Source organism: Mustela putorius, unplaced genomic scaffold (genome assembly GCF_011764305.1).
Source record: "Mustela putorius furo isolate JIRA1106 unplaced genomic scaffold, ASM1176430v1.1 tig00000508_pilon_pilon_pilon, whole genome shotgun sequence".
NCBI classification, from domain to species: Eukaryota; Metazoa; Chordata; class Mammalia; order Carnivora; family Mustelidae; genus Mustela; species Mustela putorius.
Window position 1 is genome coordinate 1,299,646 of NW_025421402.1, and position 14,069 is coordinate 1,313,714.

Sequence of the window (14,069 nt, forward strand, 5' to 3'; positions counted from 1 at the left end):
TTAATGAATGTAGTAGCCCTATTTGTGAAAGAGGGAATCCAAAAGGGAGACAATGGACCATGGTAACAGTAAATTCATTCTTCTCTGGTCTGCTCCTCTGAAGTAACCATTCATCCTCTGCAGCTCAAAAGGGCCAGAGGACAAAGGACTATGAAAAGATGGTAACTCCACATAAGCAAAGAGAAAACTGCACAAACCAAGGTTCCGTGCAGGTGCTCAAGTTCATCCTAAGCAGGATTCCCGGGGGATACAGAAAAAGTAGCACTGAGCATAAATGAAATTAGGCCTATGCTAGAAACTCAAGCCTTTAGATCACTATCCTTTAGATCAATGAACTAAGCAATAGTAGAGCTGATAAACAGAATGACAATGGAGGAAAGGTTGTAGGAGGAAAAGTAATAAATCATGGTATTATTCTGCTGCACACATCTATGACTCAGTCTGTAAGATTATTTTTCTATGTTCGCTCTTTCCCCTTTACCCACTCTCTATTTTCTTTTTCTGTTTGTTTTCCCCTTCCTAATTCTATTTCCCATCGTCCTTCCACCTCTCTTCCACCATCATTGTAGAATGAGGTCTTGAGTCTATTATAAGTAGGTATGAAAGAAAAATCTTTAGTTTTCTTAAATTGCATATTTTCATGACTGAAACAATATTTGAGATTTAGCTGTTATAAAATAATTAAATGTTTAGAGATATCTTCACCTCTAATTAACTTAGCATTCATATCTTCATTTACTTTGGCAATATTGACTATCATACGGGCTTGGCTGGCATATCTCAGTGTGCTTAAAGTTTCTTCAATGTTGTTGGCAGCGGGACTGACAGTAGCGATCATTGCAGTTTTTGAATTTCCACCCAAACTTTCTTTTAACAGCCTTCAAGGAAAATAAATCATAATTAGACTTTGTTTCTACAACCTAATAGCAGTACTTATGTAGAAAGAACAAAACAAACTAATAGCATATATAATACAGTATTATATTTTTCACTCATATACCATTCAGGACTTTTATTTGTTTATTTTTAAAGTAACCTCTACACCCAGTGTGGGGCTCGAACTCACGATCCTGAGATCAGGAGTCACATGCTCTATGGACTGAGCCCACCATGAGCACTACCATTCAGAACTTTTGTGGTATTTGTAGTTATTTTTAGATCTCATGAACATTGTTTTCTCGTATACTTTTTATATTGTTTCATGAAACAGTAACTGGGGAAAAGATTTAAATTATGGTTAACCGTCAAATATTTAGTGAGATACCACTTCCCACTTCCCAGACTAGACTGTGAGCTATACTTCAGGAAAGAAAGTATGTGTATTGGCCATCTCTGTATTTCCAATGCTGCCACAACCTTTAGGAACAAGTGTTCAATAAATACTGAAAATGATGAATGGGCATATAAACAAAATTGTTGTTTTCTACTATATGCAAAAGCCTTCTTTTAGAGGAAAAAAAAGATAGTATGAGACTAAATCACTTTTCTTTATTAATGCAGAATGAATTTCACTATTCTTAGTTTCCAAAAGGCACCAAAAAAAAAAAAATCAGATTTTCCCTTAAATGTTTTCAGGTGACAACTACATTCCTATAAACCAATTATAAAGACACACAGCAGTCTGGGGGCCTGGGTGACTCAGTCGGTTAACCATCGACTCTTGATTTGGCTCTGGTCATGATCTCAGGGTCCTGAGATCAAGCCCTGCATCGGGGCTGTCAAGTAGAGAGGCAGCCCTTATCAGAGTTATATATCAATGCTTATCACAATTGGATATTAAATCTATACAGATGCAATTTGAATGTAATGTATCTCATTAATGAAAACATACTCATTAACAAAATGTTTATTGAACACTTAAATGCTAGTCAGTGGGTACCACACAAAACAGTTTCACTTTTTACACACAGCAATATGTTTGGTGGTATCATATATGCTCAAACATGAAGCACTAAAAACAGTGAGGGTAGTACCAGCTGCTTATACTAATACAGCACATACTACGTGTTAACAGTTTTATAGTAATTATTTAATCTTCACTATAACCTTACAAGGGAGATATTGTTATTATACTCATTTTACAGGTGGAGAAACAGACTAGAACATTAAATGATTTGCCTGAAGTCGCAGAGCTTATAGGATGCAGAACCAAGATTCAATCCGCATAGTCTGGTCTTGGGAGTCACACGGCTAACCACTTCTCGGTCCCAAGGCTACATGAAGTCAGTCTATCATTCTTTTCCCCAGAGTGTTCACTATGTTTTATACAATTCTTTGTATTTCCAAAGATACTTGCCATGTAAGAACAGATTCACGGTAAGGAATAAATACTCTCTTTCGGTTTGCTTGTTCAGAAAGAGCCGATATGACCTTTCCCAGCACGAGCAAAGACTTATTAATACTCCCACCTTCCTGTGTACAAGAAAAAACATCTAATTTAAAATAACTGCTCAGCAATCCATTCATTTCACAAAATACATTCCTTCCCTCATATAATTACTAAGTCAATATTTTCTTCCATAAACTACCAACTTCCTTACAATTCAAAATTTACTAATTTTCTTTGAAAAGCAAACACGACCACAAAAGTAAAGATCTCTCTTTAAACCACAGCAGTGTCGTCTATAAACTGCAGATAGACAGTTTTTGTTTTTGTTTGTTGTTGTTAAGTATATTTAGTTTGCAAACTCCTACAAATAATGCCCTGGGGAATTAAAAGTTAATTAAGTTTCATTAAAATGAGAAAAGCCTCTTATATATTTTTTAAAGATTGTATTTATTCGAGTAATCTCTACACCCAGCGTCAGTTTGAGCTCACAACTTTGAGAACAAGAGTCACATGCTCCACTGACTGAGCCAGCCAGGTGCCCCAGAAAAGCCTCATATTTACCTTCAGTCGATCTCCGCTAGTTTGAGCTGTGGAGCAGCGCTCACTGCCCGCCAGATCTATCAGGTTTATCCGACTCATTATTCTGTGATCATGTTCTTCCCCTTCCACAGATTCTGTCTGTAGCAAGACATTAAAATAATAGGTCATAAGTTCTTCCATGACTTGCTATCAATGTAAGTCTTGAAATGAAAGGTTAGACAAGATTACAAACCACTCATTTATTTTTGAAACTGTCCTCTCACAAAAGTGTGATCATTAATAACTTATAATAAACATTCAAGAATACGTGGAGCAATGCCTGCATTATGCCAAAATAAATGACTTTAAAGAGATAAAAACTCACAACTACCTAATTATATTGACAAAACAACCATAAATAGAGCAAAAGCTTAATGTACAAAGGTGTTATTTATCACAGCATGAAAAAAGCAAGGTGTTTATTTATTTATTTAAGTAATCTCTCCACCCAACCCGGGACTTGAACTCATGACCCCAAGATCAAGAATCACATGCTCTTCTGACTGAGCCAGCCAGGCATCCCAAAGGAGCAAAGCACTCAAAAGCAACATAAATGTCCAACAGCAGAGAAACTGGAATCGTTTGTGGAATATTATACAGCTATGAAAAATTACAGTTGATAAAGAATTTTAATGGCATAAAATTATTGAAGATTTTGTAAATTTGTTTAAGAGTGATTGTAAAACAACTAAAATATTATATATTAAAATATTGAGAGGGGCTTTATTTGAATAGTGGAACCTATGGCTTAAATTTTAAAAATCTCTGACTTTCTGATACATTTTTCCAAATACCGTATAAATACCATGTATTATAAACATATTATATCATGCATTAATATTCTTATCATATTAATATCAGATATCATAAATTAATAATTATACATTATTGATTTTTCAAACAGTAAAATAAAAATACTGCCATCTATACAAAAGTCATTCTGTTATTGTATATACTAAAATCCAATTATGTTATATATTTATATTACCATACTCTTACTTTTGATTTAAAGAATAAAATAATCAATAAAAAGAATACCTTGGTCTGGGTCATTACCAGGGTGAAAACCGAATGCGATCGGGAGCTTTTATCATTCATACCAGTAGCAGCAGTTGCCCTTTGTTTATTTCCCAATTCTAGCCAACTCTTAGAAGAAAGAAGAGAGGGAGGTCAGAACAGCAAACTAAAATTTATTGGAACAAATTAAGAAACAACAAAATTAAGTAAGTGCATTTGGCAACATATACACACTTTATAAACTGTTTATAAAATGAAATTAATAAATGTTTGTAATTTAATAATTTGTATTCCCATTTTCAACTCTGCCTCCAACACAAATACTTAAATCAGGAAATTACACCTTTAAAAGACTATTTCAATAACACTAAGCTGCTATGATAGTCAATTTTTATTTTTACTTCAGAAGAGTAATTCCTCTGATTGAAGTTTAACAAACAAAATCAGCTCATAATGAATTAACAAGATTTACTTATGCAAGTAGCAGTTAAGGAGAAATATTCTTATGAATACTTATGATTATGATCTTTCTATGTAACGGAAAGAAGATAAAATACAATCAATCTTACCTGGATGTCAGAGTAAGAACTGACAACATTCCTATTTTAAAAAGGAAAAAGACAAAATTGTTTTTACTGATAATTACCTTCTTATTCTCATTAAATAATAATAATGTTTAAATTACGTAATTACTTTCTGAAGACCACAATTGAATAATTCATAGATATTATTATACTGGCTCTCACACAATCTTTCACTGTCTCCATTCTTAAAGGATAGCAAATGTTTTAATTTTACCAAAAAGTATGGTTTTTATTAATGAAGCAGTTTAGCTCTTAATATTATAATATTCAAGTCTAAATCGTGAGACCAAAACCTATACTTGGCATACGTGGGGGAGGGTATGCTAGTATGTATAGGTTGCGACATAATCCCAAAATTATTGAATGGAGCCGAATCCATACCTATGCAATTTCCCTTTTCTTTAAGAAGGCATCTGGGGTGTTGAAAGATAAAGTAAATGACTCTTAGCATGTCTCACACTCTCAACACTAAACTCATCTTAGCACCTTCTCCCCTCTTCAGCTTAAAGTAATAGAAAAAGCAGCTAGAAAGGGAAGGCTTAACTTAATGGGGAAAGGGGAGAAGGGGAGAAAAATCAAATATCTCACACACAGTATAACTAACACTCCATGCCAGGCACTTTACAGGTGCTGCAAAAGATATGAACAAACACAAAAACAAGCAGCTAATGCTGTAGCTGGAAAGAGAGGAAAAATTAAAGGAATAATATTAAGGGTGAATGTTAAATAGTTATCCAGTGTTTCAAAGTCGGGAAGGCAAATGAGAACAACATTTGTTCTATTCATGACTTGTCTCCTCCTTGTTTTCACTGAACCAAACACTTACATTGACAGAGCTTCGACATACGGCCCAGAGACAGGATGCTCCCTTACTCTCAGCTAATAGAAGCAAACATTAGCATTATTAAGGGCATAACAAATATTTCATATAAAACACAATTTTAAATGGTCTTTTCTTGTGTATGTGGAGTTTAAGGCAAAGAGATTTGCCTTTACTTGACCCAGAGATAAATATAAAGGTTCTCACAAACACAAATCTGTAAGGCATAAAGATACTGCTTCAGTATCACAAACTATTAACAAGATGCCACAGTTCACTGTAGCATCAAATATCTTACGAGTTCTTTATTCTTAAGACCTGCAGTAGCTATTATCTCTATGCTCTTAAATATCTCTTTAAAATAAAATACATTCAGCAAATTTCAGTTAATTTTTTTCCAGGTTTACATTATGTTTTAAACTTTGTAACCAGAAATTTAAAATACATTTAAGTCAAAGAAGAAAAGCCAAGTTTAAGATTCTTGATGTTACCAACAGCATAGCCACAATGACTTTGAATGACTTGACTTTGAAAGTCAAGTGACCTCTTTTGATTTTACTTTCTTGCTCTCCAAGGTCCTTTTCAAAATTAAAAATTTTTACATTCTTTTAAAGAAAGGACTTTATTTATTTATTTGAGAAAGAGAGCATGCGCAAGATAGAGGGTGAGGTGCAAAGGCAGAGAGAGTCTCCAGCAGACTCTGCTCTGCAGAGCTCAGAGCCCAATGAAGGGCTCAATCCCAAGAGATCCATTGAGATCATGACCTGAATCAAAATCAAGAGTTGGAGGCTTAATCAACTGAGCCATCCAGGTACTCCTCAAATTTTATATTTTGATAGCAGTTTTTAAAAAAAAATTATGTATTTGTGGAACTTATTATTTCACAGAAAATATAATGTACAAGATACCAATTTACTAAATAACCCAATAAGATACATATTCTATAATAACAAAACAATTTTTAAACTTCTACTGCTTTTTGGCTTTAGGGATTTAGTGTTTGATTTAAGGGGTCTAACGAAATCTTGAAACACATATTTTATCTTAAATTTTGATACAATATTTGTTTTAAAAGAGGCTAAATTTAATAATGAATTTAATTCCTATTAGCAACAATGTTTAGTTTATTTACTATTTATTTACTCATTTAGACTGTAGATCCCAAGCATTTGCTACCATATAATAGCAATTTTAGTAAAAATGCAAGCCATATAGATCATGTTGAGTACTAGTATAACCATATGCATTTATAAAAGCAAATTAAAAACAGGTCATAAATTGTTTTAATCTTACTGGTTGCTTTCTCTGCCCGTTTTCTCCTTTACAAACCAGAAGGTCATGAATTTTTTCATTATACACTTCAAAAAAGCTCATTTCAAGGTGGTAGCTGACCTAGTAGGACAAATAGAAACACAACATGCAACTTATTTTAAAAATCCTTGCATTTTTTGCAAATTATGTAACAGATAAGGTTCTAGGATCCAGAATATATAAAGGACACTTACAACCCAACAGCAAAAAGACAAACAACCCAATTTAAAAACAGGCAAAGGACTTGAATTGACATTTCTCCAAAGAAAATAAGCTCTACTTACTAAGATCTCTCAAATGTTCAATCCTACAGTCACTACCTGAATCTAGACCCTGTCATGCCTTCCTTACAGTTTACAAGTCCCACAACTGGTCTCTTTGCATCCAGTTTTACTTCTTTCAATCCATTTTCAACACTGCAGCCAGAGCTATCTTTTTTTTTTTTTTGAAGAGCAAAGGTGATCATTTGATTTCCCTGCTTAAAATCCTTCCTTCCATAGCTTTCTAAATTCCTAGATGCAGGGGTCATAAAGTCATTCACAAGCTGAGTTTTGCCTGCCTCTCTTATCACCCTCCACTCTCAAATTCCATGCTTAAAGCAAAGTAAACAATTTATAGATTCCCAAAGGCTCCCTACTTTCTTCCTTTCAAAGCTTTGCACATGCTGCTCCCACTGCCTGGAATGTCCTTCCGCCTCTTCACCAAGCTAGTAACTGCTCTGTTTCCTTCAAAAATAAGCTCAGTTGTCCCTCATTGAAGAACACGTGGCTTCCTCTAGTCTTAAATATTCTCAAAGCACACTGTTCTTACACTATTATAGTATTTGCTTTCATTTATTTAGCATTAAGTTGATTGTGCTTGGCTATTTACTGACTCATTTTTCCATTATACTCTCTTAAATACAGAAACTGGGACTTTTAACTACATATTCCCAAATCTTGCACAGCATTTCTCCAATTTCCCTTATCATAAGAATCACTAGGTATAGTGTAGTAAGAAAACTATAAATTCCCAGCTGTAGCCCAGATCAACTAAATCAGAATCTCCTAAAGAGATTTTCTTAGCACATGTACACACACACACACACATACACACACATGTGCACACACATGCGTGTGCACACACACACACACACACATATACTATCACACATGATCAAACACATAAGTGAAAATCTGCCCCTGACACATTCCTGGTAATTCTTATGATGAAGCAAATTTGGGGAAAAATGATCTAATGGAATGCTCGGCAAACAGCCGATATCCAGTAAATACTGGCTGCATGTATGAATGAATAAGAAAAAAGGGAAGCTAGTACCAATTTTCAGGTGTAGGGCAGTGTAAAGAGCATGGTATTTGAAGCTGAATCTGGGTTTAAACTCCAGCTTCACTACTCTCTGCTTTATGTTGTTCTGAAGTTTCTACCTACCGTCCTTAGTTGAGTCTGTGTATCTGCCTGACTACAAACATGTAATGGTACATAACTGCCACATTATAAGCCACTACACATACATAAAAGTAATATAGCTGAAAAAGCTAGAGAAGACAGAAGAGATGATCCTTCTATCACTGCCCATCGAGGGGAATTCATTCCAAAGTTTTAAATCTCCAACCTCTCTTCCATACCACTCTTTCAAAAGAGATTGAGTTAGAACTTAAAATTGCATCTTTCATTATTTCCTTAGAGGTGATGACTCTGATTTTAATTTGATTTGACTGTTTCCTAGTCTAACATGAAGGCTTACAAAAGAGAACGCACCTCCTGAGTTTGTTTTTTGGCTACTTGAGCAAAAAGGTCTTCACAAAACCTTGGAATTATTCCTGGTTCTTCACTAAGTCCCATCATCCTGGAAAATACATAATAAATGGCAGGGGTGAATAGGGATAAAACTAATTAGTGTTTTTTAAAAATTCTTCTGGGGAAATGGGTTGGGGAATGAATGGGAAACAAGCTAATTAAACCACATTATAAATATCTAATAACCTAGTCTCTGAAGTCAGATCTTCCTGAGTTCAAATCTTGATCTCACCACTTATTAGCTCTGTGACCTTAAACAAGGTACGTAACCCCAGAAAACCTCAAATTTCCTCTTCTATAAAATGCAAATAAATAAGAGGTATCTAATTCAGAGAGTTGTGAGAAAGTACAAGCAGAGCCTTTAATATACATATACCATTTATTAGTTTACTACTTTTAATTCTCACAATCATATTTACAAAATAACCTCTCCAGATTTGGGTTTACACAAGACATATGTACAGTAAAATGGGCCAATGGCACTTACAAAGTAAATAGTGTCTCCTGCATAAGCTGAAGCTCAGAGGTTACATACATGCCCAAGTTTGCAGAACCAGTATACCAAATGGATGAGATTTGAGCCCAGACCTGTGTAGTTTCAAAACTACATTCTTTCTATCAACACTACACTGTTTCTCACCAAAGAGTTTGACATTTTCAATAACTGTACTTGGAAAAATACTTACGTATATGATTTTCCTGAGCCAGTCTGACCATAAGCGAACAGACAGGTATTATAGCCTTCAAAGGCGCGTTCTAGGAGGGGTACAGCTAGCATCTCATAAACAGTTGTCTGGCTAGCATAGTTGGGATGACATTCATCAAAAGACCAGAATGTAAGATCATAAATAAAATTATAAACTTGTTTCATGTCAGGATGTTCCACAACTATTTCTTCCCCATTCATGAAGACCACCTGGGATGCCTTTTCAACCTTCTCTCTTTATGAAGAAGCACAAAGAAAAATATTAAGTTACTGTGATTATTTTGAGTATTATTCCATAGAATATAACAAGAACCTCCAAACAAGTTAAACACAACATACCTCCAGAGCAAGATAATTCTTTAGTTTTATGTGGAAAATGTAGACCAACTAACAAGTTACTGGGATTATTTTGAGTATTATTCCATAGAATATAACAAGAACCTCCAAACAAGTTAAACACAACATACCTCCAGAGCAAGATAATTCTTTAGTTTTATGTGGAAAATGTAGACCAGCTAACATGTATTTCCAAATACATACTCCCTACAGTTCCAGGGTCACTCCTTAGAGGGAAAATGGAGTCCCAGATCTGTTGTCTGAAAAATCCCCCTACTTTTACAGGATTTTCCATCTTTTTCCTTTTCCTCTGGAGCTCTCCCTTCACCCATCCGACCATTATAATCTATCTATACTCTTCAGTCCAAATCTAGGAACTTTTTAATATATTATAGAGAAGTTTCAGAAATGCAGATCTACATAAAGCTGATGTGAAATGCAAACAGAATTTCAACAAACTCAGTTAAGTATAAGTCTCAATCATAAATCTCTTTGGGCTACTGCCTATTGTTACTGTTAATACAAAGCTCCCCCCTCTGTTAGATGATCTCCCTTAAAATCATGGATTTTCATGTGCATGCTTCTTCCATCAGACTTAAGTGGAAACCTTTCACTTACTCTGCATCTGCAGAAAAACATTAACAGTCCTTGCCTGGCCCCAGATGTCCCTTTTTGCCCCTAACTCTGCTTTAGATCAGAATTTATCCTGGAATCAACCTGCTTCTTCAATGTGACAAGTGTTCCACCGCCCCTGCCATCAGCCCAGTTTACATGGCTTGTCTGATGAGTCTGGACTCAGGCACTTGGCCCCTTACTAAGTTCTCTTCAGAACTTAGTCGTCATCCATCGTGGGTAGTCGTCTGTCGTGGAGTTTGCTCCTACCACCTCTGTTCCTTCTGTTGCCTCTCGTCCTATCATGAACCTTGAGGCCTGTCTTTGAGGTTTCCCCATTCTCTCCGGCCAACTCACTCTCAGTTTTCTCACTTATCACAAACCCCGCATCTTCATTAACAGGCTTTAAAGCACCCTATAACTTGCTTTTAATTACTAACCCTTTAGGTTCGAACTAGGGGTTCCTTCTCTCACAGCAGGGGTCACCATATCCTGTCACATCTTGCTTAGATATACAACAGAGTTAACAACTAACTTTGAAGGTTTTTTTGCACTCACCTCACAAAATATCCAAAAATAATTAAATGCCACATTCACATTTTGTCATGTTCATTTTTCTCATCCCTACCTGTAATAATGGGACTATCTCACCCACAACCACTTTGGAGAGAGATTTTTTACTATCAACCTCAAATCTAATACATCACTGCATTTATTAGATATCTATAGCTGATATATAACTATCTATAACATTTATTAGATATATATATATATATCTGATAGATAACTACTATCTATCAGAGAAGACGATGGGAATGATAATATGCTGGACAGGATTTTGGAAGGACCTCTTTGTGGAATAAGTGACCTAATAAGTGCTCTTTTTAAGGGAAACACAGAAGGGCCCACCATACATCGCAGATGTGAAAGCAGACTGCATTAGACACTTAAGTCATTCCAACGTTTTCAAAGCAGCAGATCTAAAGAAATTTACATTTACAAAAGATGGTGATTTCCATGTTTTAATTTTATATGCAATCATCAAAAATAATGAGGGTTCCACAACTAAATCAAAAGTTCTCTCTACATAGAAATGCCAGTGCCAAGCTTGAAGATGCATGAATGCACTCACTTTCCAAAGGCAGAGAGCAATGAGACACATTACATGTCAGAAGTTTGGCATTAGATTTTAAAAGGTGTAACATACCTTTTGCTGAAAGGCCTCACACGTATTGCCACTGTCACTTGACTGTTCTCTACTTTTAGGGGGTCTGCTTCTATAGAAGTGTTCCGACCTGCCGTTTCCTCTTCAAGAGGGAGTGTATTTTCTTGTGACCTTTCCCTTTCATTTGCTAGAAGAGAACCTCTTGGCTTTTGTTGAACTTGGAGGCCAGACACCCTATTTTTCGGTGTCGATGCAGCTGGGCTCATAAGCTGTGGCGTGCCACACTTTGGTGTCCATTTGTGTCCTATGATGTATTTCGTAGGTGTTCTCTTTTCTAAGCTTTCAAACTTATTTGAATTTTTTGCCATATCCTTCCCAGTACTTCGCTGATGTAAGTTTCCTGTTCCTGACACTTTGATACTCAACTTGCTCTGAAGAGGCTTTGTTGCCAAGTGTCTGGATGGAACAACTTTAGTCTGACTCTGGGTATCAGTGGGTGCTCTATTACTTAAGTATTGAAGTGCAACATGTTCATTTGCCCCAAGAAGGGCAGAAGACGTTTCTTTGTGTTTTTCATCATTCATCATTTCAACGTCTTTGGGGCCTTCTGCTAAAGGTACAAAAGGTGCAACAGAAGAGTCTTTATCATTATTTACAACTGTTACCTTTCTCCTCACTTCCAGGGAAGCACAATCGTTTTCTGTTGGGCTTCCCACATTCTGTGTTGTTTTCCACTTTTTTACACAATCTGTTTGAGCTGTTTTCCCCTTTTCCACAGAATCCGTTTGAGTTGTTCTCCACTTTCCCACAGATCCTGTTTTAGCACGACGCTGTAATGTAAGACGTGTCTCTGCAGTTTTTTCGGTTGAGTCTCCCAACTCACTGCCATGTGAAGATGATTCTTTGTTCCTTGTAACTCTTCTCTGAAGTGTCAATCTACCTACAGGGTCAGGGGTAAGAGGAACCTCTCCTGTTTTTTTACAGGCTGAAATCACGTAAGTACAATTTATGTCTCTGATTTTACTTGCAGATCTCAAAAACGGATCATCATTTTCACATTCTGACATATCCGAATTCAAATGCAGTTTACGTCTGCTACTATGGGTGAGGACATTCAGTGATGAACTCTTTTGGGAAGAAGGTATACCAAGGATATCCCTGTTATTTCTACTATGTGTGGTGTATACTGACATTGTGGCAGCAAGTTGTTTTAAAAAAGTGTTGGTGAAGAAGCGAAGCTCTTTTTTAGATGTTCATTTGACTTCCAGCCATATCTTAGGTGTAAGTTTCCAATTATCTGCTAAACTGTTAAAAAAAAAAAAATTAGATTGTAAGACTATAAACAGACATTAAAAAATACGAGAACTCTCCACTGTGAAAATAATTTCCCAAAGGAATATGTTAGAATAAATCACAATCTCCTCCTCCGATACTGCTCCTAAGCAACTTCACACAAATCTCTGCCTTCAAAGAGCTTATAATCATTATGTAACAAATATTTACTGAGTCCCTATTACATGCCAGGCCCTCTGATAGATACTATTGACAAGACCCTGTTCCCATTTCCTTAGTCTAGAAGAAATACACAGTTTTCCATGATATCAGGATAAAGATACTAAGTGACTTAAAAGATATAAACAGTACATATCAAAGAAGGTATTTAGCCAATAAGCACATAAGAAGATGTTCAACATCACTAATCATTAGGGAAAAGCAAATCAAAACTACAATGAGATACCACATCACACCCATTAGGCTGGCTACTAACAAAAAAAAAAACAAGTATTGGTGAGGATGTGGAGAAATTGGTACCCTTGTGTGCTACTGGCGGAAACGTGAAATAGCGCAGCCACTGTGGAAAACAGCATGGAAGTTCCTCAAAAAACTAAAAATAGAATTACAATATGACCGAGGGATTCTACTTCTGGATATCTAACCAAAAGAACTAAAATCGGGGTCTTGAAGAGACATCTGTACACCCATGTTCATAGCAGTATTATTTGCTGTACCTAAAATATGGAAGCAACCCAAGTGTCCATGGACGGATGAAGGGCTCACCAAAATGTGGTATTTACAGACACTGAAATATTATGCAGCCTTAAAAAGAAATTCTACAATATGCTATAACATGGATGAACCTTAAAGACATAAAGCTAAATGAGATAAATCACAAAAAGCCAAATACTGGAGGATTCCACTCACAGGAGGGACTTGGAGTAGTTAAAAATCATAAAGACAGAAAGTATAATGGTGGTTGCCAGGGGCTGGAGCCAGGGGAAAATGAAGGGTTGTTGTTTAATAAGTACAGAGTTTCAGATTTACAGTATGACAAAGGATTAGGGAATGGATGTTAGTGACAGCTGAACAACACGAATGTATTTAAGGATATACACTTTAAAATGTATACGTAAAAGAAGGTAAGAGGATACATGTTACGTGTCTTTTAACACAGTAAGATGGGAGGGAGGAACCTGCATGTCACAAAGATTTTTAGTTGAGTACTCCCTGTTTGCAGATTAGGAGAGGGACTAACAGAAACCCTGGCACCTAAATCCAAGACTGGATAAAGCATTTCCATAACACCTGTTGAATGTATGTTAATTACAGGGATGCCTCGTGGAGATTAGTTTGAGAGGGGTCGCAAAACAGAGTATTCCCAAATAAATAACTACAACAAGTAAATTAATTGCTTCTGTTGAGAAAAATTATGCAAGATTAGGTAAATAGACAGCTTGCCCTCTAGCAGTTAGACAACAAAGCAGACAGGTGTGTCGGTAAATATGTCAACAATATGCAGCACTAATGGTTTAAAA

General features: G+C 35.9%; 1 protein-coding gene across 2 annotated transcripts in view; it reads right to left on the reverse strand.

Annotated features, from left to right (window-relative positions):
- KIF14 (kinesin family member 14) overlaps positions 1-14,069 on the reverse strand; it is a 52,598-nt gene that overhangs the window by 37,621 nt on the left and 908 nt on the right. For both annotated transcript variants that reach the window (XM_004756240.3, XM_004756239.3), the window contains exons 2-11: positions 11,299-12,561; positions 9,124-9,378; positions 8,399-8,486; positions 6,623-6,721; positions 5,336-5,388; positions 4,495-4,525; positions 3,947-4,054; positions 2,891-3,007; positions 2,297-2,412; positions 706-878 (exon numbers count right to left, since the gene is read on the reverse strand). In XM_004756240.3, coding sequence (XP_004756297.1) covers positions 706-878; positions 2,297-2,412; positions 2,891-3,007; positions 3,947-4,054; positions 4,495-4,525; positions 5,336-5,388; positions 6,623-6,721; positions 8,399-8,486; positions 9,124-9,378; positions 11,299-12,449 — 2,191 coding nt within the window. In that variant the 5' untranslated portion in view covers positions 12,450-12,561. The remainder of the gene's footprint in view (positions 1-705; positions 879-2,296; positions 2,413-2,890; positions 3,008-3,946; positions 4,055-4,494; positions 4,526-5,335; positions 5,389-6,622; positions 6,722-8,398; positions 8,487-9,123; positions 9,379-11,298; positions 12,562-14,069) is intronic.